At 54.3% G+C, this 26,476-nt stretch overlaps 1 protein-coding gene across 1 annotated transcript; it reads right to left on the reverse strand.

Moving 5' to 3' along the window:
* Window positions 1-1,766: 1,766 nt before the first annotated feature.
* On the reverse strand, window positions 1,767-24,133 carry PADI6 (peptidyl arginine deiminase 6). Its single transcript, XM_007111601.2, has 16 exons — window positions 24,042-24,133; window positions 23,141-23,324; window positions 21,342-21,414; window positions 18,613-18,677; window positions 17,996-18,107; window positions 17,059-17,184; window positions 13,286-13,464; window positions 12,929-13,032; window positions 8,845-8,956; window positions 7,258-7,365; window positions 6,901-7,055; window positions 6,033-6,189; window positions 5,815-5,938; window positions 4,649-4,719; window positions 3,386-3,547; window positions 1,767-2,234 (listed from the first exon to the last, which is right to left on the reverse strand). Exons 1-16 carry the CDS (start codon window positions 24,131-24,133, stop codon window positions 2,001-2,003), a joined length of 2,058 nt encoding a protein of 685 aa, XP_007111663.2. The 3' UTR covers window positions 1,767-2,000.
* Between the last annotated feature and the right edge of the window lie 2,343 nt (window positions 24,134-26,476).

The raw sequence follows: 26,476 nt of genomic DNA on the forward strand, positions 1-26,476 counted from the left end.
GGGCTTCAGTCTTCAAGTGGACTCATCTGAAACCCACCGCCAGCCCGCTCGCGGGCCCCCTGCCAGGGACTGGAGCAGGAAAGGGATGTCCCTTCCTCGTGGAGACTGCCCTGTCCCTCTCCCACAGTCGCTCCTTTGGGCCTAGAATTTTAAAATGAACTTCCTAAGGGGGAAAATCCTTTAGAACGAGGAGTGGGGGGAGACGGTCCTGCGCTCCTGGAGGAAGGGACACAGCAGCGGGGCTGGGGTGCGCTGATCCTTCGGGCTCCAGACGTGTCTTCCAGCTCAGGAAGGAGACTGGACGGCTTAGCGTGAAGGGGAGAGTCCAAGGAGAGGTTGTGATTTGGTCGAAGGTGCCTGGTTTAGTGCTGTAATTGTCTTTTTTTATATATATATATTTCTTGGAGTAAACATTTTAAATAAACGACATCATTGTTTACTCTGTTTTGGCTTCTGCACTTCTTTTTCAGCGGAACGAACGTAAGAACACGGGACGGCTTCTTGCGTGAGCCCTTCCTGCCCCAGCCCGGGCTCCCACCCTGGGCCCCAGGGAAGCGGGTCGTTTTAGCTTCTAGGCTTGACCCCTGCTGGGGTTGGGAGGTGTGTGGAGCTCCCAGCTCTGTTCCTGGAAATGTGTGACCCTCGGGGAGGCTTCAGCACCCCATTGGCCCAACTCAAAACATGGAGTTTTTCATATCCATTGCATTTCGTATTCACGGGGCTTTGAGAGGACGAGGCGCGGAAAGCACCTGAAGAGGGCTGTATAACGTGCTCTTCCCCACCCTCCACCCACTCCTCATAAGGGAGCCCTGTTGTCGCTTCAGCACTGGTCACACATGTGCCCCTTTCAGGCCGTGCTGGCCCCTTACTGGCAGTGTGGCGAGCTGTCCACCGGGGGCGGGGGGCACCGAGCAGCCAATCATGCATGGGTTCAGAGGCCCCAGGCCTTCTCCGTTCTACCCAAGTTGACAGCCTTTGCTCCGGGCCACCAGCCACCAGCATGCCAACACCGGTCCTGTTTGTTTGTGGAGCCTCTGGGATGCCGGCTGCTTTATGGCATCAGATCAGCCCCTCCCATAGGCACTGCCCCATTCCACGTACCTGGACTGCTTGGAGCTTCCCATCGGCAGGAGGAGGGGCAGGGTGGGAGCAGCTGTGGTTAAACCTCAGGATCATTTGACGTAATCGCATTTTTGTGCCATAAACATAGGGGTGGGCAGAGATATGGCAGTAGGCAGCTTTGGGTCCTAGAGTGGGTGTTTGTTTCCTCTCCCCTGGACACTTTTCGGGCTTAACAAGGGTCCGTGCAGGCCTGCCTGTCGCAGCTTGCCCTTCAGAGTCTTACACCTGCTGACCAAGGAGACTAGAGCCTCTCCCTGCTGATGCCCGCTGTCTCCACAAGGCACGGGGGTCACTCTTCTTCGGGCCTGGCCTCCTGCAGCTCCTACCGGGGCCGAGGCGGAGTCCTCTCCCTTCCCCAAGCCTCTAGAGTCTGTCAGTCACATTCATTCAGCTCAAGCGTCTACATCCCGCTCATCAGATGCTTGAACTGGAGAAGAATTTGCGTGATCCGAGCCCAGCCACTTGCCACTACCACGCAAAGACCTTAAAGACGAGGGACAGCAACTCCATGGTAGCCTGGTCCCCTGCCCCTCCCAGTGGGACAGCCTGACCACAGGTGTCCCAGCTGCTCTGCCTTCCATCCTTAGCCATTACCCCCTGCCCCGAAATGAGGCGGCCACGGCCAAAATGCAGCGAGAACGATTAGAGCTTTAATGGACATTCAGTAACTTCTCGGTGACCACTTTCCATCTTTTTCCAAGGGGCTCAAGCTGCCAGTATTGCTGCCCCGCTGCATGCTGAGGGACGGGGGTGAACAGGGTGAGTAAGGGGTGTAGCACCCTGACTCCAGGCCCCTGAGCAGGGCAAGGGTCAGACACTGCTGAGTGGTGATAGGGGGCCGTTCATGCTGGGGCAGGGCTGGCAGCGCTAAGGTGGGTCTAGGGCACCATCCTCCACCATTTGAAGGCAAAGGGCACCCGGCGGATGTTGGCACAGGAGCAGAAGTCTCCGATTTCAGTCAGGTAGCAGTCAAAGTCGTTAATGAAGGTGCACTGGACTCCCAGGGGCTCTAGCAACTGGCGGATCTTTTCCTCCAGGCAGCAGGTACCATTGATCTGGGGCCCAAAAGGCTTGGGGATGCCCAGGTTCTGGCCCATCACGATCATCTGCAGCTGTCAGAGAGGCAGTTAGGAAGAACAGGGGTCAGAGCCGTGGAAGAAAGGCCCCTGTCCCTCCTCTAAGGAAGGAAGGCCACTGGGTTCGTTGCAAGGGGAAACCCAGCTGCCTCTGTGGTTGGGCTAGACCAGGAAAGACAAGCACAGCGTACCCCTTCTCCAAGCCTGTGCTCAGACAGACATCGCTAATCCATCCGAGCAAACTCCACCCCGCTCTGCTTAACCCTCCAATGACTCCTGATACGTTTCTCAATAGCAAAACCAAAATCTTGCCCAGCTGAGGTCTGCCAACTTCCCCGTTCCGTCCTCTACTGCATTTCTCTTGTCCTGGCCTTCTAGTCTTGTTTGTGCCATAATCTTGCCTACCTTTCCTGGAATGCCCTCTACCCCTGGCTTTGCCATTGGACTTCTGTCCATTTTTCGTGTCTTAATGCTAGCATCTCTTCCTCAAAAGCAGCTTCTCCCACCATTACCCATACCTCCCTACCCCCCAGGGCCTGTGAAGCCTCCTACTGCATGCCCAGAGGGCCTCACTGGTCTTGTAAAAAGAACCATGAGCGATTGAATGCAGCGCCTGTGTCCCTGGGGCTCAGAGAAGAGGCCTGCAAGTGTTTAAGGAATTCATGAGCCCAAGTGTCTCAATTCCCTCTAAACACCTACGTGATGGGTCACAGTGGTGAGAGAAAGGTCAGATGTAGGCCACGGTTGGAAGGCTTGGCCTAGCAGGGGTCTCTCATATACCCAACACCCCCAAATTCCCAATTCCTGTTCTAAATAGGAGGATGCTGCCCAGATACATGGACAGGAAGACCTCATCAGGGAGCTTGCCCATGGTCTCATGGCCAGCAGACGGCTTCACCCCCTCAACTCTGGTGGAGCCCAGCGTCCCCGTCTGTGAGGTGGGCCCTTGAAGTTGGTCCCTGTTTGGCAAGTCGTCCAGGCTGGGCCCCCGCTCACCTGCTCCCTGGAGGGGTCTTCTCTAACTGGGGGAGAGAAGGGCTTTCACCTCCCTTCCTCTCGGGAGCCACTGTCTGCTGGGCCCCGCCTCCGTAGTCTAGCACCGTGTCCGTCAAGAGACTGGCCAGAGTCGGCCAGACCGCCCCCAGCCCCAGCCCGGGGACACCCAGCCCGCACCCTGCGCCCCTCACCAGGTCAGGGAAGTAGGGCCTCGCGTAGAGTTTCTCGGTCTGCTCGCTGGAGGGGATGTTGGCGATATGCTCCAGGCAGAAGAGCTGCGGGATGTCGATGATGTCCTGCTCCTCCAGGCCCAGCTCCCTTTTGAGGATGTTGCGGTTCAGGTCGATGCACTTCTGCGGGGCGGGAAGGGGCCGGGAGGGCAGCGAGTTGGTCGGGTACCGGGGACCAGCCCGAAGCAGCTGCATCTCCTCGGCATTGACTGCAGGCGGGGAGCCATGCGGGGTGGGGGGCCGGCCCTCTGAAGTCGGGGCTCAGAGCACAGGCCTGGTCTCGAGAGGCCGGGATCCCTCGGCTCCTCGGCGCCAGGGCCGCTCCTAGACCTGATTCTGCAGTAGCACGGGGCCCCTTAGCCCTCAGTCCTGGCCAGAGTGGGGGACCTGGGCAAGGGCAAGAACAGGTCCTCAAACCCAGGCACGTGCTCCCATCCGTAGGAAGGGACACCAGCAGTGGACCCCCGGGGTACTTCCCTGCCCAGACCAGCTAGTACCCGATGCCTGAGCATCTCCTAGGTCTTGACATAGGGCTCATGACCTCACACCCACGGTGCGTGTCACCAGGGCTCAGAGATGCTGTTTGGACCCCCACCTGGCTGCTGCCCACCCTGCCGTGCCCGGAGGCCTCCCCTGTTTCAGCAGAGGTCAGGGCACAGAGCGTGCCTTGGCCGGGAGCCATAAGGACTCAGCGGACCAAGCGATTCTGTGCTGACGGGTGACCTTGGGCCTGTCATCGTCCTTTCTCCAGGCCGTGGCTTCCCCGCTAGTTGTTTAATTTAATTTCTGGAAAATCTGCTTCTCACAGCCTGTGATTCACGTTTTAAGGGGCCTGAGGTGCTGGGTGATTCTGACTCTGAGCTGAAGGGCCGCTTCATCCAGAAGTGTTGAGGAGGCCCTGGTGTGTTCTCTGGTGCCCAGAGCTTCCCAGAGAAGTCAGGGTCGGGGAGGTCCTCTGTCGGGAGGCTGAGCTACAGCACTGTCTTCGGGTCCAACACTAGATGACTTGGGGTTCAAACCTGGTTCCCCAGTTCATCGGCTCAGGCTGGCGGCTTTCTTCTGAGCCTTGCTATCCTCATAGACAAGGCGGGTTTACTTCATAGGGTTATTTTGAGGATTAGAGTCAGGTATCGTGTGTGATGCTTGGTCATCGTTATTGCTCAGCTAGGGACCCGATGCCAGGGCGGTCACCGCCTCCCACCAATCCTTGGCACGTAGCCTTACCTCCACGTAGCTGTTCTGCTTCCTCATGTTTTCATCAGCCAGAAGTTGATTGATGGTATTGGCCTCCCTCCCTGTAGGAAGGAGGAGAGGGCGGGCAGGCCTGTGGGCCAGGGGGCGGACCATGTGGTCCAGGGCTGGGCAGACTCCAGTCCTGGGCACAGCTGACTGGGTATATTCTCTGGCCAGTGACGATGGTGGGTGGCCTGGCTGGCCTCCAGGGACCCATTCTAGGTCAAATGTCCCACGTGGGGACTCGGCAGGGTCCATGAAAGCCCAGGAGGACTTGCACTGCCACAACCGGCCGCTCGGTCCCAGGTCGGAGGAGGGGTGCCTGGGATCGGGTCTGAGGCAGGCAGCCTGGACCAGGTGAGCAAGTGCCATCGGCCCCGACTCACCTGGCACCTCCATGCCTTCTGTGTACAGCCTGGCTACCTGCCAATTGTGATCTTGCCCGGGTTATTTAACTCTGTTCTTCGGTTGCTCCACTTGGCCATGAGCTGAGCTAACACAAGGTCTTTGGTGTGTGACGGGTGGCTCAGACTCAAGGTCGCCTTCCATAAGCCCTCCTAGAACCATGAGATCCTGGGCTGCACCTCAAAATTTGGTCTGAAATTCTGCATTTCTCACAAGCTCCCAGGTGATGCTGTAGCTGCTGGTCCTCAGGCCACACGTCAAGAGCTTCACCTCCCCCCCCGCTCCCTTTCTAGGTTTCCAGAAGGTTTAGAACAGAACTGCTGTGGCACCGGGCCCCACAATCTCTGCTTGTCCACTTATGTCTTCCTGCAGGGTGACCAGGAGACCCTGAAGTCCCAACACCCAGGTACTCAACCCAACCTTCCCCGAAGAGATCCAGACACCGGTGTTGGTAGCATCTGGTTTGTCCCCCACCACATGGAGCCATCCATGTGTTAAGTTCCCCTTTGTATATATTCTAGCAGCCTCTCAGCCATCCCAGAATTTCTGGCCGATCTGCCTGTCCTGTCCTAGTACCACCAGAATTACCCCGAAAGAGAACAAGATGTTCTAATATGGTACATTTCATGCTTTTATGCTTCCCTAGGATCCTTTTCTATCAGGAGGAACCGAGTAGAAACGGTTCTCTAGAAAGGACATCTGGGACGGAGGAGCTGCCCTCTCTTCCGGGTTGGGGGTGGGGGTCCCCTTACCATTAGAAAGGAGCTGATCTTTTCTAATCCCTTCAAACAGACGTGCGTCTCCATAGCCCTCCTTCTGTTTCTCCTTGAACAGTTTGTAGCAGGAGCTGGGGCTGGCCAGGAGCAGCCGGAAGCCCTGGGAATCAGAGAACTAGGGTCAGATTCTAGCTTCCGTTCCAGAAGTCTCTGAAAGAGGGTGGGAGACGTCCTCTCCAGCCCCCAACACAGACCTTTTCGTCCTCCACCTTGTACTGTGCAGGGATGAAGCACATGAACTCATAGGCATGGCCGATCATCAGCCAGTCGGAGAAGAGTTCCACTGGGGCCTGGACTTGCTGGGCGTAGAGGAAGTCCCGGAGGGTCTTACTCAGGTTCCGGCAGTCCTTGCTAAAGGGAAGATGGAAAGAACAGCCCGTGAGCCGGCGTGGCCCAGGTTGGCTGCCAACTACTCGGTGAGTGCCAGGCTACCTTCGGGTAACTGGCTGCTCTGCCCATTGGCTGGTCCATAGCGGGGTGGGGTGGTTATTAAGAATCCCTTACCACTGTAGAGCACAGGGAACTATATTCAATACCTTGTGAGAAATCATAATGGAAAAGACTATGAAAAAGAATGTGTATACAACTGTAACTGAGTCACTTTGTACAGCAGAAATTAACAGGACATTGTTAAGTCAACTATACTTCCATAAAAATTTTAAAAACAATCCTCTACTCTGGCTCAACTCAGGACTGAGCCAATGGATTCCAGATAAAGACTGAACCCTGGGACACAAGTATTTCCTGGATTTAGATGAGCGGCCACCAAGAAATCTAGCCACACGTCTTATGGCAGTAACATCATGTTGGGTCAATAGGCCAACCAAATTTAGCATGCTTCAATTTAAACCCTGGAATCACCACTCAATGAGTGGTTTGTCTGCTTTTTCTACCTCTAGTCTCCTACGTGAATCAAAGACTCAGAGGTCCTGACTTGACGGTTTAAGGTCCAGAGCAGATGACCTGCTGAGTCCTCTGGGAATCAGGTGGGCCCAGGTGAACTACAAGAGTCCCTCCCTTTGGTTTGAAGGCATCTGGCCACCACCTGGCCTCTTGCCTCACCTGGGGTAAAAGCTGCTGCCAATGAGGATCCTGCCTAGAGGGTATTCTTTCCCTTGGGCCTTGACGGGTGGGGACACCATCAGGTTCCCAATGGAATCTATGCTGGCCACCGCATGGTCCTGGGTGCGTTGGGTCATGTAGCCAACCCCAGGGCTCTGGAAGGAGACCCAGCAGGGGCAGGGTGTTAGGAGGGACAGGTGTTAAGCCTCAGTCTTACCCCATTCCAGACTCAGTAGAGTCCCACACCCCCTTCCCCCAGAGGCCACCTGGGCCCTCTCCCCTGGCACCCATCACTTCCAGCAGGCACCAGGCCTGAGACGTTGGACCAAGTTCAGATCAGTCAAACCGAGCCCCCACCAGTGAGTATTTCATGGGGAAATCGTCGAGCTTGGGGAGCCGAGGGGTGTCGAGGACCAAGGAAATAGTCTTGTGGGGAGCCTGGGTATAGCAGAAGGCCATCTCATCCTGGAGGACACAGGGAAACAAGTTGTGAGTTTCTCTCGCTCCATCAGCTGCTTTCCCACATCCAGTTTTCCAGCCACAAGCGCTCCCTGTACACGGGCCACCTCCAGAGAGCAGGTACAGGGAGAAGCCCCTTCTTCCTACCACCTCCTGCTCAGCCCTCAAAACCCTGCGCAGGCATCCCCCGCTTCTTGGGGATTTTCCCTGGCCTGTCCTTCTGTTCATCAGGTTTAAAACCTGATGAGTCACCTAAGATTCTTCCTCCTCTCATCTCCTGAACCAAATCCATGAACAAGCCTTGTTGGCCCTCCAATCAGCATCTCTTCTTTTTTTTTTTTTTTTTTTTTTTTGCGGTACGCGGGCCTCTCATTGCTGTGGCCTCTCCCGTTGCGGAGCACAGGCTCCGGACGCGCAGGCTCAGCGGCCATGGCTCACGGGCCCAGCCGCTCCGCGGCATGATTCCCGCCCCTTCCTAAGGCTGGCTCTCTATTTCTCAGCCGGAGGCTCTTTTTAAAACCTAAGTCAGAACGTTCAACTCCCCTGATTCATACCATTCAATGTCATCTGGTTTGGTTTTGTTTTTGCTGCACCGGCGCGGCTCGTGGGCTTTTAGTTCCCCAATCAGGGATCGAACCCCGGCCCCTTGGTGGTGAAGGCACAGAGTCTTAACCACTGGACTGCCAGGGAATTCCCCTCGTCTTCCTCGGGATTGGTTTCTTCTCTCCTTTACCTTTGTGTAAAAGGTCCCCGATATATAATTTAGCTCTTACCTACCTCTGACGGTAGTTCACTCTGATCTGGCCACACCAGCTTTTCTGTTCCTCACATGGTGGATCTTCAGTCGGCTGTTTCTGTGCCTGAAGGGCTCCAACTTCTAATCCACCCCCAACCCCAATCTTTGCACGGCCAGCTCCTTGCTTCCCCCTTTTGAAGACTCTCCTGACCACCCAAAGCGCCAAGGTTAATCTAGTAACTCACTAGATCATATCATTTTCTTGCTTTCATGGTACTTAGAGTTCTAGCACGGCAAGATCAGGGGCAGAAGTCGGCGCCTTTCTCCTTCATCGCTACTACTTAGACAGGTCCTCGTCATTTGTGACTACAGACCAGACCTCAAAAGACTGGGCTCGACACTTCCTGCTCAGCCAGGGTCAAGCTGGACCCTGGGGCAGTGCCCCGGGCCTGCCAGCCTGTAGCTGGAGGCATCAGCCCCTCAGACATCTGGGCCTTAGGGTTAGGTGTTCTGTGGTCTCCAACGCGTACGTTCTGGAATGGGAGGAGGTTGGACTCTAAGCGTTACCCCTTAGTGGCTAGGACTTGGGCAAGTCATTTCATCTCAGCCACCACTGACCTCCTAAGAACAAAGCCACCCCTGGTTAGTCTTAGCTCTGCTGGAAGGCTGAACAGAAGCTGGTGAAGTTTGTTGAATGTGCTGCACATGGTGTCTCCCCCACCCCCACCCCCCCACAGGTGGGGGGTTACCTGGAGCCACCTGCCCAGGCGGTTGGGGTCCTCGTAGACAGATGCCACCTGGATGTTACTTTTCTCGCTTAGCTCCATCACTGTGTTCACGAAGCCCTGGACCTGCAGCTCTCTGCCACGGGAGAAAAGCCGGCTCCAGGAAGGCCTCCAAGGCTCCCCGACTGGTCATGACCTCTGGGTCCCAGGGGAAGGGGGAACCTCCCTCTGGTCAGGAGAGATGATGCCCCTGCCCGTGAGGTAAGCAGAGCTGCTGTCCCCCCACTTCATGGAGCACCAGCTGGTAAGCTCAGGGCGTGCCTTGCCCGGAACCACTCTGTTTAGCTCATGGCAAAGTCAGGTCAAGAATTGCTAGTGTCTCCTTAAAAAACTAAAAATAGAACTACCATATGACCCATGATTATGGGTCATAATTATGATCATAATTCAAAAAGATACATACACCCCAATGTTCATTGCAGCACTATGTATAATAGCCAGGACATGGAAGAAACAACCTCTGTTGTTCCATCAACAGAGGAATGGATAAAGAAGATGTGGTACATATATGCAATGGAATATCACTCAGCCATAAAAAGAATCAAATAATGCCATTTGCAGCAACATGGATGGACCTAGAGATTGGCATACTGAGTGAAAGTAAGTCAGACACAGAAAGACGAATATCATATGATATCGCTTATATGTGGACTCTAAAAAAAAAAAAAGGGTACAAATGAGCTTATTTACAAAACAGAAGTAGAGTCAACGGTTGTAGAAAACAAACTTATGGTTACCGGGGGGGAAAGGGGAGGAGGGATAAATTGGGATTGACATATACATGCTACTATAAATAAAATAAATAACTAATGAAGACCTACTGTATAGCACAGAGAACTCTACTCAACATTCTGTAATAACCCATACGGGAAAAGAATCTAGAAAAGAATGGATATATGTATAACTGAATCACTTTGCTGTACACCTAAAACTAACACAAAATTGTAGATCAACGATACTGCAATAAAAATTTTTTTAAATTGCTAGTGTCAGTCTCCGCTCTCGTGTCCTGAGACCCTGCTTGTCCCTACTCTGCAGTCACATTCCAGCCCCTGCCCCAGTGATCTAGGAAATGCCTCAGGCTCTCCTGCCTTGATCTACCCAGAGGGCTGACTCTTCTCACCACAAGGGGGCTGTACTTTTCTCCCGAGAAGCCAAGAGGCCTAGTGCCCCCTTGAGATGGCCAACAAGGTTGTCATATTCATATGGTTGTCAGGGGTGGGTCTTGAGCCCTGAGGTCTCAGCGCCATCATGTATAGCACCAGGCTTACAGGTCCCCAGTGTACATCCATTCCTTGTTGGAGAGAAACAGCGAGGTTTGGGGCTGACGTTGAGACCACCCATTTTACCAACAGGTCCTCATGAGTTGAATGCCAGCAAGGTCACCATTGGGAAGTGTAAAAAATTTGGATTCTAATCCAGGTCCAAAACTTGAATTGCTATTCCATGCTACCCTTCCAAAGAACCTGTTTTTCGATTCTACACAGACAAGACTGCAGGGAACTGGCCAGCCTGACAAGGTCTGAAACAGTCTGAGATGTGTGCTGGGGGAGGAAGTGTAGCCCCAGTCTTGTACACCATCTGTGGCAAAGCTGGGTCAAGCCATGCCTGAATACCACCCTTATGGGAGAGTCTTAGAAGATCAGAGTCTCAGTAGATGCCTCCTGTGAGTGAACTTCTCTCTTCCGATACAAAAGACAAGAAAGATCTTATACCTGGATATCAGTTGTCAGCAAAATCCCTCGAGCTCTTCCCTTTTACCTTCTCATTATGAAGCCGGGAGTTCCTCTGTGGAACTTACTCCCTAGCAGCCCTCCCGTGGAAGAGCTATTTTTCTTCTTTCCCTCCACCGAGTCTGGAGGAGGGATGGACGTACTCCTTACCATGAGGTGCTACAGCCAGGCCACCGTGACCTCTTCAGATCCTTGACTTGACAAGGTCTTATTTCTACCCTCCCATCCTAATGGTCTCACCACCTCCAAGATCAACTGTCCAGTTGCATCACCTCCATCTTCCCTGCTCACTTTGGTCCCTGGGCCAGCAGCTTGATATCACTGTGATGCCTGGCCCTCAACTGCTTTTATTCCCATCACCCCGTGTCTTTGCTTTTCTCCTTATCCAACTTTGAGTCTGTGATGCATCATAATAATTATACCCTTATCCTTCCCCTTGGGCTTATCTGCCTGGCAAAACTACAACCCTGGTTAGATTCAGTTCCACATTTCTTCTTCCCTAGAGCTCGTTACCAAAAATAGTTGGAGAAAAACCACAGTGATGGTTCTCTGAGTTGGCAACTTCAACAGGTCTTTAGCACCAGACAGCATCCTACCACTAACAGTTCCTCTAGTCAATTTGCTCCTAGAAAGTGGGTGAGCTGTCCTCCTATTAAGGCCAATGTGACCTGTTCGCTTTTTCCCCACCAAGTTTTCCCCTTCTCTGCTGGATCACATCCATTAGCATTATTCTTTGCTTCCCTTAAAAAACAGCCTTCCCTTTCCCAAATCCCCTTCAGACCATTTCTCTGGAGTTTTGCAGAGTACTCCCCTCCCATTCTTCCTTTGATGCAATTGTGACCCCACCGCACTTTCAAACCCACCACTCAGGATCACGCTCTGCTGTGGCCTCCATCTTGCCAAACCCAATGGGCATTTTATTCTCCTCGGAATTTCCCATGGTTGGCCCCTTACCAGGTATCACCCTCCCCTAACCTCTGGGTCTCCGCTCACCTGGTTTTCATCCGAACTTCTTCTTCCTTCTCAGGCTCCTTTGCTAGGTTCTTGTCTGGAGCCAAGGGTTCGATGGCTCTAGAGCTCACTTCTCAGGCATCTTCCCAATATATTTCCTCCTCCTCTGAGCTCAGCTAGGCCTGTGGCTCTGAATACCCACAACGTGCCAGGGCCCCCATCTCCAGCTGCCAGACTTTCCCTTGAGCTCCAGACACTTAGAAACTTAACAGGTGTCTCTAGCTTTATGTCTCCAGCGCCAAAGCACCAATTTACCCCACCCCAGGCAGGGACACCACCATTCATCTCGTTGCATACCCCAAACCCAGGGGACACTCCTGTTTCTTTGCCTCCCATCCCTCAGCTAACTTGGGGGCGGGGGAGCCTACCTTCCAAGCAATACTGAATCTAACCACTGCGCTCCCACCACCCGGGCCCAAGCCATGGCTGCGTCTGGCCCACATGATCGCAGTGGCTGAACTGGTTCCTTTTATTTGTACCTCTGGTTTTCCACGTGGCCGCAGTGGTTGTGCAGAACCCTGGATGGTTTCCCACGGGTTTTACCTGCCAGAGTCTTTTCTCCCCTCCTCCAGCCGCATAGCTAGAGACCGTTCCTGGCCTCCCTGCCGTTAGGTGTGGCCTGCGCCTCTTCAGGCCATTGGCACGTGAGCAGAGCAATTCAGGAGCCTTCCGGGGCTCCAGCAGCCACAAGTGGGTGGCTTTGCCCGGACTCTGGCTCCTCCCCTTTCCTAGAGGCCGGGCCTCAGAAGTGCGTGTGCCCAGCCTCCACCATAAAGATGAAGCTGCCGCCCCAGGGGAAAGCATTATCACAGCCCGAAAGGAGCCAGGGCCCCTGAGTGCCACTGTGGGCATCTAGGTGGGAGAAAGTTGACTTTAAACCACCGTCTGGGGGTCCGTTACAGTCCCGGAGGCTACGCCCTAATACGCTGAGGCCCTGCTCACCTTGCCCTGTCGCCCCTCCCCCTCCTCTTGTCTGCTCTCTCCTGGTTCTGCAGGCTTCCCTGCTGTCCCTATAACAATCTCATCCTTACCCCTCCATCCTTTTACCTGGCTTTATAGCCCTGGATCCTACCTGAAACCATGCTGTTTGTCCGTCTCCCCTTAAGACCAGAGGGGGACCGCCGTGGTCACAGCTCCAGCCCTAGCCTTGTAAGTATCCAGACAAGCATTGGATGGCTGCCTCAGGTAGAAGGATTTCACATTCCTGGTGAGAAGTCTCATCATCTTTACCCACCCCGCCGACAGACAGGAGAGCATGCCAGTTACAGAAACGACCCGGCCCAGGCAGGCTGAGGGTTTCTTACCTGCACAGGTATACCTCTAGAGGCATCTGGGTGCTGGGGACAAAGACGCAAGGAGCTACCCGGAACACCACGGTGTCTTTGTACACCACGGTCTCTGGAATCGACTGCGATGTAAGACGAGGTCCTGCTGGTGACCTGGTTCCCCGTCCGCCTTCTCCCCCTCCCCCCCACCGGGCCTCCAGCTTCTCAGCCCAGCCCACCTCCGGGCCCTTACCTGTCCTCTACAGGGCTCTTACCCAAAGGTGACGTGACACCCTAGCTCCAGCCACCGTGCTCCCATTTTCTGCCCAGCTGTGACAGGTCTCCCTTCCCCCACCGTCCCTGCTCCGAGGGCCGCTCTTCTACCCGGGGATGTACCAGGTCTTGAGACTCTTCCACCAGGGAGGCCGAGTAGGAAATCAAGCCCGAGAAGCTGGCGGATGGGAACTCTAAGGCTTCAACGTAGAAGGTTTCCTCCAAGTCATCCCCGACGGGGGCCAAGTTGTAGGTGTGCTGGTCAGGCCCCAGCACCAATTCGAAGGTGCTAGAGCTGTCTTCTAGGAAGGAGAGAAGGACAGACCGGCTGCTGAAGGAGCCTGGTGCCCATCACCACACCCAATGGCACGTTCCTCAGGTCAGAAGTCAGGCCGGGAGTCCCAGGAGAGCGGGGGGCCAAGATGGCTTTTCGGCCCCTAGGTTCCTGGTGTTTCGGGCTTAGTGGACAGCCAGGTGTTTGCTCACAAACGGGGGCCAGTTACTCACTCTTCAAAGACCTGTCGGGAGCTGGGACTCAGATAAAAACACCTGCCTCCGAGAGGTGAAGGCTCATGGTGGTTCTACGCTTTGGCCAACTTTGGGGAGAATATCATAAGTCTTCAAGATGAGAAACTGTACAGAGATAGGCTTGGAAGCCTCACCCAAAAAGTCCGACACAAGCTGGGGCCATGGCCTGCTTCACCGGCCTCTTGCTCTGGGTTGCAACACAGTGATCACCCGAGTGGGGCTGTGGCTCGCCTCGCAGACTGGCTCCAGGCGGTTCTGCAGAAGAACCTCGTCACAAGGGCTAGGGGTGCTGGCTGCAGGCTTGGCCTTAGTGTGTGGCAGGGCCAGCTGGACAGCCCCAGCGCTGGGGAGGTACCTATGTGGCCTCCTGCTTCTAGTCTGCCTGGAGGCTTCCTCGCTTGCCCCGAGCCAGACCTTGAGGGGGCGAGACCAGATGACCACCCCTTGCATCCCCGCAGGGCCCCCGCCCAGGGTTCGCAACAGGTGTGCTTGGCGTGCTGCGGGGCTGGATAGTGACTGCCCACCATCTGGTCTCTCTCCAGCGGCTGGGGGCCTTCCCTCGTATCTAGTCGCTTGCCCTTAAGCACAGTTAACGTTTCTTGTGGACTTGCTACGTGCTGGCAACTGGGGTCGGGGCTTGGACTCATTTGCATCCTCACCATGCTTTGGGGCAGGTGCTATAACGATCACCCCCATTATACAGAAAAGGAGGCCAGAAGGACCAGCCACAACACAGTTACCTTTACCTAGAAGGCCCTGTCTGCCTTTGCTCAGCTTGGCTTAACCTGAGCTCTCACCACCTCCACTCCCCAAGCCCCCGCTTGGTACTTGGCTGTCTGTCCATCTGCCCTAGGCTTTGAGGGCAGGTAATATCCTTATCCTTCTAGAGCAGGAGCCCCAGGGCACAGAGTAAACACTCCCTTGAACTGTGCTCCTTTTTTCTACCTTCTATGTACCCCTGGGCCTAGAGGTAGGGCAGGTGCCCTTTGATCTTCGATGGCACTTGTAGACCATCTCTTCATTCCTCAAGAATCCTATCCCTTTGAAGGACATGCTATCAGATAATGCCACCTGCCCCCTTACTTGCTGTACCTGACTACCACCCTTACCATCCTCCGTAGATTGTTCTAGAACTGACTTGTCTCCACCACTAGGGCGCTGGGTACCATTTACACCATAGACCAGACCATCCAGTCCGCTTCTGCGACCTTATTTCAATGAACTTGAGTTCTGCATCATCTTAGATGCCAATGTCAAGGCTCATGGCTCGGATACCACCTCCAGAACAGATCTGGCATCTTCTTTCCGTCTTTCCAGCTCATCTACAGTCTCATCCCAGCCCCAGACCTTTCTACACGGCCGATTCCCACCCTCCACCCTCACTCCCCTTTGCATCCTCCTCACGTCCCAAGACCCATTACCTGACCCACCAGCCTGCACACGCCGTCAGCTCCCACACCAAGGCCTCAACCCTGGCATTCAAGCAGCTGGAGAAAGCCACCCTTTCTAGATCTTTTTAGATCTTTCCTAAAAGAAAGATCTTTTAGGATATGATCAAACCTCAGAGGGGGCCTCAGCAGTACTTGGAAACACTATTTTGTGGCCATTAACTCTCCCTCTTCCCATATTCTGAGTACTGTGTATTCATTCCCATAATTTTCTCCTGAATCTAGTTCACCACCTCCGTTGGATGGGTCCCATCTGCACATGGATATGCTGTGTTCTGCCATCTTCAGATACCGTTCCCCACCCCCACCCCATGCCAGGCCCCACCCAGTTATTACCGCCACATACTTCCCTTTACGGCAGACTCCTTCCATGGTCTATGTTCGCTGTGCCTGCCCATTTCACTCTTTTTTTTTGGCTGCACCGAGCAACTTGTGGGATCTTAGTTCCCCAGTCAGGGATTGAAGCTGGGCCACTGCAGTGAAAGCACTGAGTCCTGGCCACTGGACCTCCAGGGAACTCCCTACTCTTTTTTATCCCCCACAGTTCTTTTTATCTCCACTGTTCTTATCAAGGTCACTAATGACCAGCTTTGAAAACCAGCTTTCCCACTGATCTGGGCATCTTAGTCACTCAACAGCCCTGGTCACGGTTGATCACTGCTTTCATGCAAGTGTTTTCCTTTTTTTCTCGAACCTTATGCTCTGGCTTTCAATTTCTCTGGAAATTTCTTAAATTCCTTTGCTCTATCTTTTAGACTATGGCTCTCCAACTTCAGCTCAACTCAGCTTCACCTGGAGGGTATGTTAACACAGTGTGCTGTGTTGCCCTGCCCTGAATTTTTGAATACTTTAAAAGGCAGGTAGGTAGCTTGAAGTATGGCATCTTGGGCAGGTACACACATCCCTGGCCTCCTGAGCAGGCTCCAAGGCCCATCCAGCCCAGCCCACCTCAGAGTTGCCTGGACATAGTGGGCTTCATAGGACCAGAACAGCCCTCATGGCCTGAACCAGGCCTAGAGCCACAGTTTCTAAGGCTCATTTCCAGCCCACGTGTCAAAGGACCACATACAACCTGGGCTGCCTTCTCTGCTAGTCCCAGGTCACTTCCAAGTCCAGCTGTGACCTAGGTCTGCAGAAGAGATGGAACAGCCGACTCGGAGCTGAGGCCCCCAAGCATGGGTAAGGAGGGTGCTGTGGCACGCTCTCCCATGCTGGACACAGAGATGGCCCACTATAAACCCCATGCTCCCCAGTTGCCCAGCTGAAGCTAGACTTCGCTTTTAAAGGAAGTAGCAAAGAGTTAAATCTCAATTTAGAGGCACTGAATACTAAACCCGTTTAGGGAAATCCAAAGACTTGTTTGTTGAAGGGTATTTTGCTGGAGTTGGGCACGTGCACTGTCTAAGCCAGCAGCCCTCCACGCTTTCATCTGTAGAATAGGGACAGGCCACCTGCCTGCCACACGGTACCTGGGCTGTGTGATACCTGGGCTGGATATGCTAGCATAGCTGCCACTCTGGCTTCCCAGACTCTGAATTCTCAAAACCTAATACAGCCAAGTCTCAGTTAAGAAGCAGATGGATTCGCCTGGCAGGAATACTCGGGAGAAGACGTTAATCTATACAAGGCTATAGCCACCATGTCACCTAATGCCCACCTCTCTTCATCCAGCTATGAAAGTCCTGTAGGAGAGGCACGATCATCGCCCCCACTGGGGAAAGTGGCTCGGAGGTACAATGACCCACCCACGTGTACAGACTTACTCCACGGTGAAGGTGGAAGCCCGAGGATCCCAGGGACACAAGTCCGGCTGTAATACACCCTGACCTGCTGCTCTCGGTCCCCAGCTGGCTTCTGACGGGGACCCTGCCGGGAGCAGGTGCGGCCGCAACTGGCCCTGGCATGTTGAGAAACACTCACTTTGTGGCCGGTAGACTCTTGCCTTCTCCGACTCTTCCTTGGAGGTGTGGAGAACCACCCGGCATTTCTTCAAAATGCAGCTGGGTCCCTGAACTCTCAGCATCATCTGGGACAGACTCTTTGTTTCTGAGCAAAAGACAAGGCAAAGACTCAGGGGCTTCTGGAGGCCAGCGCTCCAGGGGTGGAGGGAGCAGTAGGGTCGGGGGTGGAGGGGCTTATATCCTGGAGCACCGAGGACCCGGTGCCTCCCGCTCTGGCCTAGGCCTGCATCATTGTCTCTGCTACTTGCCGCACATACGGCTACGGGCAACTTGCCACGGCTGGGGCCCACTCTGAGTGAGGGTGGCCTCTACCCTATCAGTTGTAAGGGGTAGATGGTCCCCAAACACCTGGAGCAGGGCCTGGCATGGTCAGTTCAGCGTGCGGTCCCCTCCAGCCTTGGTGTGAACCAGGAAATCCCATTCTACTGCTGGGACCTGGAATCTACGTCCAGACCACAAGTCAGGACCAGATCCAAGAGGGCTTTTGCTAGGACACTCGGGGTCCTGCCCCAGGCTACAAGAGGGTTTTTAGGAAGGGTCTCGCCTACCCCTTGTGTGTCTTCATTTAGTCTTCTCAATCACCTGTGATGTCCGTTTTATCATCCCCATTTTACAGATGGCAAAACAAGACCAGGGAAGTTAACATACTCAAGTTCATGGCCAGCAAGTAACTGTTTGTTACCTGACATCAGAGCCTGTGTTCTTGCCAAGGGGCCCCTTTCTGCCCAGTTACACGCTTCAAGCCATTAAGCCATTGAAAAGAGACTTGATGGGCCCAGAGCAGGGACATCAGCCTGGAATCTGGGTTTGCTGGGGGTGGAGCAGTGAAGCCCCAGGGGAGGCAGAGCCCAGGGAGGAAAGTGGGTGATGGTCCTCGGTCAGCGGCCAGTTCTCACCCTCCGTAGAGAACACCTTGCTCTTCCTGTCCACGAGCTGGTGTGTGTCAGCAGGGCTGCAGTTCACAAGAAGGATGGCACCCCAGCCCTTGGGGCCCCAGACCCAGTTTTTCTGTAAAGAAGACAGGAATGTTGGTTCAGGCAGAGGCCATGTTAAGTCCTTGGCTTTGCAGATGCTACCCCACCTCAGGGGCAGAGTCAAGCCTTTCTCCAGGGCGACAGGGACCTCTAGGTCAGAGTTTGCCCACTCAAGTACCTACAGGGACAGGACAGTAACATCAGGTAAGCGGGCTGAGAGGAAGGCGGAGATCTAGATGTGAGTTACCAGTTTCCTACCTTTGCTCAGTGTCAGGGGAGGAGGGGTCTGGGGCGAACTGGAGGAGACATGTCCCCATCTGAAGGGGGCAGCTGACCCTCCGGCCTAGTTGGTTACGCGACCAGGCTAAGATGGGAGACTAGTGCCATCAGATGTTCTGATACTTTGAAAGAGCTAGAAATTGACGTCATCAGTTCTGAATTGTATTGTAGCAATTTGACACTAGGAAGGCCAAATTGAGTCTGTGGGCCAGATCTGGCTCCTGGGCCCCTGGCCTGCTTCCTGCCCCTGGCAGCCTCACCTTAGCCTGTTTGTCATTTGTCTCGAAGTGCCCGCTGCGGTAGACATCCACGTCCAGGGAGAGCTCTGCAACAGGAGGGAGAGGTCTCAACCACCTAGACCAGCTGGATGCAGCCTTGGAGCTGTAGGTGAGGCCCCAGGGCTGCCTAAGCCTGGTATCAGGGTCCTCCAGCCTTTGGGGCATGCTGCCGGCTTTGGAAGAAATTTCCTCAGAGGCAGACAGTGTCTCGTGAGCAAGCCTGGAGAGGCCCAGGTATTCATGTATCTCCCCCAAACTCCTGGGAGGCCACAAAACAAGTCCACTGTGGTCATGAGGCCATTTGTGCCTCTTGGTTTCTTCCCAGGTGATTCCTACTTGGAAGGCCCTCCTCCCCCGCCTTTGGGAAAGCTCTTGGCCCTCCAGGACACAGCCAGGGCTCAATACACGGCAATTCCAAGCCCCTTTAGGGCTTAAGGATCTAGGCTTCTGCACAAGTATCACCACAGAGGCTCCTTCTCGGTTTTTACATCCCACCTTCCACCCCTCCCCACCCTGCTGACCACTGCGTGGCTTTACCCAGGTTGTATTTTTGTTCATAACTCTTGACATTCAGCGTGCTATTTCTCATCTGGAATGTCAGGGCCAAGGGAACAGACCTCGTTTACTGCTGTCCACTCAGCACCTGGCACGGATGCTCAGGGATGCCCGTCACCAACCACATACTGTTCTAGGTCCTAGGGATACAGCAGCGCACAGGACAGGCCCTATCTTCTTTGATCTTAGGATGTATGTGTGCGTACTCACGCACACGTGCGGCAGTGGCAAGGGGTGAAGAAATAAGTAAGATACATATTTATGTCCAATGGTAAAATGCCGCAGGGAACAAGGGGATGGAGGGGGTGTCTCAGTTTTGGATCAGAAAAGTCTTCTAAGTGTGAACAGAGACCTGCAGGAGGCAAGAAAGTGACCCGTATTAGTATCTGGGGTAAAAGCAATTAGGATAGGAAGTGCATGGTGGGAAGTTCAAGGGTCAGAGAGGCCAGTGCGCCTAGAACAGGATGAACAAAGGAAGAGAAAGAGGCCGTGGGTTAGAGGTAGCGTAGGGGCCACCTCGGGTAGGTTGTGTAGGTAACGGTGATGCCAGCTTTAATCTGAGGGTGGGCAAGCGGTACGAGGCTTTGATTGGAAGAGATGTTATCTGATAGCCTTTTAGAGAGGTGCCTCTCTGGGGGCCGAATTGAGACTGGACCTGTAGAAGATCAAGGATGGAGCAGGGAACTGCACTAGGGACCTGTCGGTGACCCAGGCAGAGATGACCATGCCTCGGACCAGGCTGAGATCTTTGGTAGTGGCTGGTGGCTGGATTCGAGCTAGACTGAAGGCAACACTGACAAGATTCATGATCAACACGGGCTAAGAGAAAAGTAAGGGCGACGCCAAGGGCTGGGGCCTGACCAGCTGGAAGGATGGAGCTTCTAGCACGATGTGGAAGACTACTAGGAAAGAGGTACTTGGGGGTAGAGGGAATCAGTTCAATTTGGGGCGTATGAAGTTTGGCTCAGACTCCATGCTTCCCATGCAGGGGCGCCGGTTTGATCCCCGGTCAGGGAACTAAGGTCCCACATGCCAGCGGGGTAGGGCCAAAAAAATAGATAAATAAAATAAAAAGGAGAAATGTTGATCTGAAAGTTGCATATCGCTTTCTCTGAAACACTCTCCTAGGGTAATTTGATCTGGTTTAACATATAGGAAAACGGCCTATCACTCTAAGTATTCAACAAATGTTACCTGTTATTATAAAAAAAAGGTTTGAGACATTGGTCAGACACTCAGGAAGCTATATTGGTGAGTAGACCCCCAAGTTTATGGGCGATGCTGGGCTAGAGAGTTTTGCGAGTCACCTGTGGGCTGTGTGTAGAGCCACGTGACCGGCTGCCTGAGCCCTGCAGCACTGCACTGACAGGCGGGGTCGGGGGGTGTGGCCAAAGGATCCAGCACAGGGATCTGAGAAGGAAAGGCCAGCTGCAGAGGGGCAAAGCCGAGTGCAGGGTCCCCAAATGGCTCGAGAAAGGACCACCAGTGTCGTGAACACTGAGGACAGCTCCAGGAAGAGGAAGAGAATAGACCACTGAACTGAGTGCGGTAGAGGGTGTTCAGGGGCTCAGTGAGGGCAGCATGGGTGGTAGGGGTCTGGTCTGAGCAGGTTCAAGGGTAAGTGAGGAAAAACTAAGGGTGCAGAGAGGTGGGGGAGTGGAGTTTGAAGACAACATAGAATCAGGTCTAAGAATAGACATTATAGCTGGTTCCTTAAGAGAATAGGCATAATAACTTGTTCCTATTAAGGGAATAGATATAGTTTGTTCTGGAACAATCTAAAGAGGAGGGCAGGAGGGGTAGTGGCTTCCTACATCAGTAAGAACTGCTGAAGGAATGTTATTGAATGAGAAGGGAAAGAGTCTGGTATGGTTAGGACTAACCTGGGACCAGACACGTCACCCATGGCAACAGAGGAAGCGGAATGTAGGACCCTGACACAGGTAGGTGGATGATGTGAACACGTGGGGTCCCGATGGCCTCTGTTCTGGTCAGAGAATGAGGTCAGCTCTGAGCTTTGAGGGACCATGGGAACGGGTACTGTGTGAATCCATCTGTGACCCACGGGAGGCATCTCGTGACAGGGAGAGCCCCCTTCAGCTCCCCTCTCCTCTGCAAAGCCCACCCCTCCTCTCCAGGGCTGGGAGGACACTCACCAATGCTCGTGAGGTAGAGCACAGCTGTGGCCATGGGGACATCCTCGTTGTGCTGGTAGTAGGATACCGAAACCTGTGGGGAGAGCACCCAGCACCCAGCACCCATGGGAACATTAGAGGGCAGGGGGCCCAGCGCAGGACCCTGAGCCATGTACCTGAGTCTGGCCGTTTGACCTTGGTCTTGAGTTACAGTTTCTGAGCTTCCGGTGCCTTGCTGTGAGCCAGTACAGAGTCATCGTACTGTAATAACCCCCGTGTATAACATGCTGTGACCCTCCAGGCTCTTCCACACCGAGGCCTCACAACAACCCATCCAGGTGGGCTCTACCCCCAAGGGCAGAGAGATCGAGGGACTAAATCATTCAGCCAGAAAAAGGGGTGGCATAGAATTTACGATCTTGGCTGTCCAGCTCTAGAGGTCAAGCTTTAAGTTACACTGTACATCCTCCCCACTCTACCTGCCCCTCCTGGGACCCCACCTGTTGCCCCATGAGATGGGTCATGAGGATGTGGGGCCTCCAATGGGTTAAGCTGCCCAAAAGGAAGCAGGACACTGGGGCGGGACAGTCTTTCCTGTGTCCCGCACCAACCTCTGCTTCCAGAGGAGTCTTTAGACAAAGACCTGCCTTTCAGCCACTGGCCTTGACCACAGGCCTTCGTCACGAACGACGGAACTAGCCATTAGCTGGGGCCAGGAGTAAGCATCTCACTCTTGATGGTGCTGGAGGCTGAGCCCTGGGCAGAGAACATGTCTCAGATCCTCTAGGCTCAGGTGGGCCACATCACAGCCTCCACCCTTATCTGTGAGATGCTCAGTCTTACCTAAGTGTACCACCTGCCTGTTAGGGAGTTGCCTGCCCTGCGTACAGAGTGTAGAGAGGGGTGTGTACTGCCCTCAGTCAGCCCCGCTTAGTCCTCTGCTAACTACCCTCCAGAAAGTTCTGCCAACGCGAGTCCCCTGGTCCTGAATGTGCTTCCTCAGCTGTTCTCACCCTCAGCTTCACATTGGAGTCACCTGGGAGCTGTGAAGCCCCAGAGGTTGATTTGATTGGCAGGGGGGTGTGGCCTGGGCATCAAGTGGTTCTAATCACTCAGAACCACCACTAACCATTCAGACTCTGATGAGCCTGTTCTACGAGGTGGAAGGGCACCTCTCCCTCACAGGGGCTCCGTTAGGGTGACAGCCTGCCCAGGGGAAAGGGCACGGACTTGGGTTTAGATCCTGGACCTGTCCCACGGTAGTTATGCCAGTTAGGTTTACAGGGGTCTCTCTAGCTCTGTTTCCTTGTTATGTAAAAGGAGGTAATGCCAGCCTCTGGAAATTCAACTCACGATACCTAGTACTCAGCGTTGAACTCAGCGTAGCTCTTGAGGTTCATTAAGAGGCTCCACATCTGGGAGATCAGTCTTAGCCAAAAAGCCCATTTGAGTTCTGCTGCTGAAACCTTTTAAGCCAGACTTCAAAAGCTGCTAATTTGGAAGCTGGTGTCCTGGTCAGAAGCACATATGGAGGAGACAGACATGCTTGAGCTTGAATCCCTGTTCAGCTGATTACTGGCTTGGGCAGAGCACTTCCCTCACTCAGTGCCTCAGTTTCTTCGTCTGTAAAATGGGGTCACGGAGTGCCCACCTCACAGGTTTGTTGCAAGCACCGAGTAAGGTCAGATGTGCAAAACATTTGGCACTGAATTTCACAGACTCAGAGCTCAGGAAACGTCAGCTGTTAGAAGGGAGACCCCAGGGGTTGTGTTAGCTCCATCTCCTGGGGGAGTCCCCCTCATCTTCCCCCCAAGACCTACCTTGCCCTTGTCGTTGGCAGAGCTGGGGGATGTCATCCCCACCAGCACGTTCGTGGGATGTGACAGGGGCCACCAGTTCATGGCAGCCTCCTCCCCGATCTTTACTGGGTCTGTGCCATAGATTTGGATCACGACTCCCGGAGAGCTATCGACGGTGAAGGACTCGCACTGCTGCGGGGCACACCTAGGTAGCCCGGCAAGGAGACAGAGGTTGGGGCACAAGAGCCTCACCTGCTCGGCCTAGAGTGCAGCTGGTGTGGAGGGGGATGGCCCCCCAGCCTCTCAGGTGCTGAGACACCCTGACTCATGGTCAGGGCAGTTTTGGGTCCTAACACAACTTCAGCCTTACTGTTACCATGCCCTGCTCCAAGGACCCCCATGTCCTCCCTCTGACAAGCTCCAGCCCAGACCCCATCCTCCCACCGACACTCGAGAAGTTACCAAGCTATTGATACATCTTATTTATAAACTCCTGACTTCCAAGGAGGGCAGAGCCACTTGTCTCAGCCGCAAGGGATCCCTGTAGGGGAAAAACATTGGGAGGCCTGTGCCGTGACCTGAGGAAGACATGGCCTTGTGCGTCACCTCCCCACCGAGGCTCCAGCTCACAGGAGCCTCCCTCACTCAATCCTCACGGCTGCCTTGGGAGCCAACCTCACCCCCATTTCACACGTAAGGGGACCAAGAAGGGGCAAGGCTCTTGCTTCTAAGGCCCCACAGCCCACGAGGGACAAAAGCAGGACTGGGAGGCCCTTAAAGACCCAAACTAGGCTCCCTGAGATGAGGCAGGACAACAGGGTAACATACGGAGAATGGAGGTAACCCCCAACTCCCGCATAATCCAAGGGCAGCCTCAGGAGGGGAAGGAGGCACCAGCCCGGTCCCGCCCCCAGCTCCTCACCCATTGACATCTAAGTAGATTTCCACGCCCTGCACACAAATGGCATGGGCAGGGCTGTCCAAGGACAGATGGACAATGCTCTGGAAGGACATGGCACGGCCCTCCAAGCTGACCGCCCCCAGACCCGCTCAGCAGCCCTCACACAGTGGCCTTGAATGACCCCGGGGCTCCCCCATCGCCCTGCCCTCTTATGGGCTCAGGGCCTCTCCAGCCCGCCCCCTTGTTAAGCAGCTACCCAAGTGTAACTGATTTTCTCCATGGAGGTTTGCTGGGAAGAAGGGAGGTGCCGAGGAGCAGCTGGGGTCAGAGCCCGTGCATCACGAATTTATGAAGCACCTAGTGCCCACAGACCCTCGGAGGCTGAGGCTGGCTGCCTACGTCTCCAGCCTCCAGCTGGGAGCAAGAGGGGCTCTGGGAAGCTGGTGCCTGGGACTGGTCAACCTGGCCATGGCGCTGGAGGCTTAACTCAGCTGGAAGCTGTCAGGAGCAAATATCTGTAGGGGGTGCACGGGGCAGTGGTCAGGAGGGGGTCACGTGGCAGCACCTCTAGGCTCTGGGGCCTGGATTCTAAGGTGTGTGTTTCTTGGAAATTGATGAGGTAAGGCACACATTGCTGGACCAGTGGTCCTCAGCACTCTGGTGGTTGCAAAAATGATCGGGGGATGGGGGCTTCTTAAAGTTGCAAATTCCTGGGGTGTGGTCCGGGAAGCTGCCCCCGCTCCCCAGGTGATTAGGGGGATCCCTGACCATAGCTGTGTCACCAGCTCCCAGCAGGGGCCCGGCAGGTATCGGTGGAATGAATGGATGAAAGAGCCCCGCTGAGCGTGGTCGCCAGCTGCTCCCCATCTCTGCTGAGTTCACTGAGCAAAGAAATGAGAACACCTGTTCCAGCCCACGAGGCTTACCAGCTAATTTTAAAACTGTTCATTTTATGTATTAAGTGTGGGTTATGGTTACTCGTGAATAGCTGTGACATTCATGGGTCCAAGTTCAAAAGGGGCTTAGCAACAGTTTCCCTCCTCCTGTCTCTCACCCACTCAGTTCCCTTACGTGCAGGCAGCCAGAGGCATCAGGTTCTTCGAAGTCTTTCCAAATAGATGTTATGCGTCACCAAGCCAACATGAACCTATATCCTCCCCTCTTTCTTACATTTACATAAATGGTAATGTATATGCTGCATAGTACTCCGTACCTCGCTTTGTTCACTTCATCGTATTTATAACTCAGAAGTTCTTCGTATCGGTAGGTAAAAAAGCATCCTGATCCTTTTTTATGGCTGTGTAGTATTCTGAGGAAGCCTGTACAATCATATACAAGCGTTTGTGTTCAGTCTTTTGCCCTGGCACACGATGCTGTGATGAGTAACCTGTGTGTAACTGCCTGGGGCACATAAGTTGGGTACCGCGTGAAGGCTGCCGGTGAGTCAGGCTTGGTGAATTCGAGATTAAAAAGAAAACTAGCCCTCCTTGGAGGCTTTAAGCATGCAGCATAACTGCGGGAGTGGCTTTTGGGGGGGCTCTTGGAGGCAGGGGGTGGCCAGGAAGACCCTAAATGCCCCTCTGGTAGGAGGAGCCCATCATGTGTATGCTCTCACCCCAAATGGCTCACCCACACCCGTCCACCGATCTGCTCACACACAAGCCAGCCAGAGCCCGGCTGGAGGAAAGGGATGGTCTGACTTGGGAGGGGTCGAGAGGGCTGGGCTCAGGGTTCTGGAGCAGGACAGCATGGGAGCTCTGTCCCTCCCACATTTGGGCAGCCCTGCTTTGTGCGGGGCTCTGAGTAGAGTGGGGAGGGGCACCCTCGGCCACGCCTCAGGGCGTGAGAGGGGCTTGGGGGGATCTAGAGCAGGTCCCGCACCCCCTCTAAGGGGATTCCTGTTCACCACTGGCTCCCCATCATCCACAAGAGTCCTGGACATAGAAGGCACTCAATAAGTTTTTGTGGCCCAAGTGACTGAATGACCCCCAATCCCCGCAAAAGATAACCCAGTGGGCTTCCCCAGGTCTCTCCAATGAAGCCAGGGGTTTGTAGCCATAAGGCAGCTTTTACGTGGATTCCCGTGCTTCCTCACATGCTGATTCAGGGTAGGAAGTCCTCCCTCAGCTCCTCAGTGATGTTTCCTGAGATGATCAACGCCCATGGTCACTCTGGGTCACTGGTGGACATTGTGGGATGCCACCTGCCCCCCTCTTCAGGGCGGAGGCGTTAATTCCCCAGCTGCTATGAGCGTTGGCTTCCGGCTGCTCACAGAAAGTCCCTTTCCTGGAACCGTCTACTGCCAATTCCCAAGGTTACAGTCCTTCCTTGGGGGCAGCTACATGCAATGTGGGGAGACAAAGGGCAGGCTGCTTGTCTTAATTCAGGACAACTCCGAGGGCCCAGCTCCAGAGCATCCCAGGGCATTTCCCAAAGCCTTTGTGGTCACTACATCC

Source organism: Physeter macrocephalus, unplaced genomic scaffold (assembly GCF_002837175.3).
Source record: "Physeter macrocephalus isolate SW-GA unplaced genomic scaffold, ASM283717v5 random_600, whole genome shotgun sequence".
Classification (NCBI taxonomy): Eukaryota; Metazoa; Chordata; class Mammalia; order Artiodactyla; family Physeteridae; genus Physeter; species Physeter macrocephalus.

Bases quoted from the DNA above. Each gene is read 5' to 3' on its own strand.
- PADI6 (XM_007111601.2), bottom strand. From the start codon at position 24,133: ATGTCCTTCCAGAGCATTGTCCATCTGTCCTTGGACAGCCCTGCCCAT. The intron at 23,325-24,041 runs GTGAGGAGCTGG...CGGGCTACCTAG, and splicing joins ATCTACTTAGATGTCAATGG to GTGTGCCCCGCAGCAGTGCG. The intron at 2,235-3,385 runs GTGAGGGGCGCA...CCTCTCTGACAG, and splicing joins GGCCCTACTTCCCTGACCTG to CTGCAGATGATCGTGATGGG.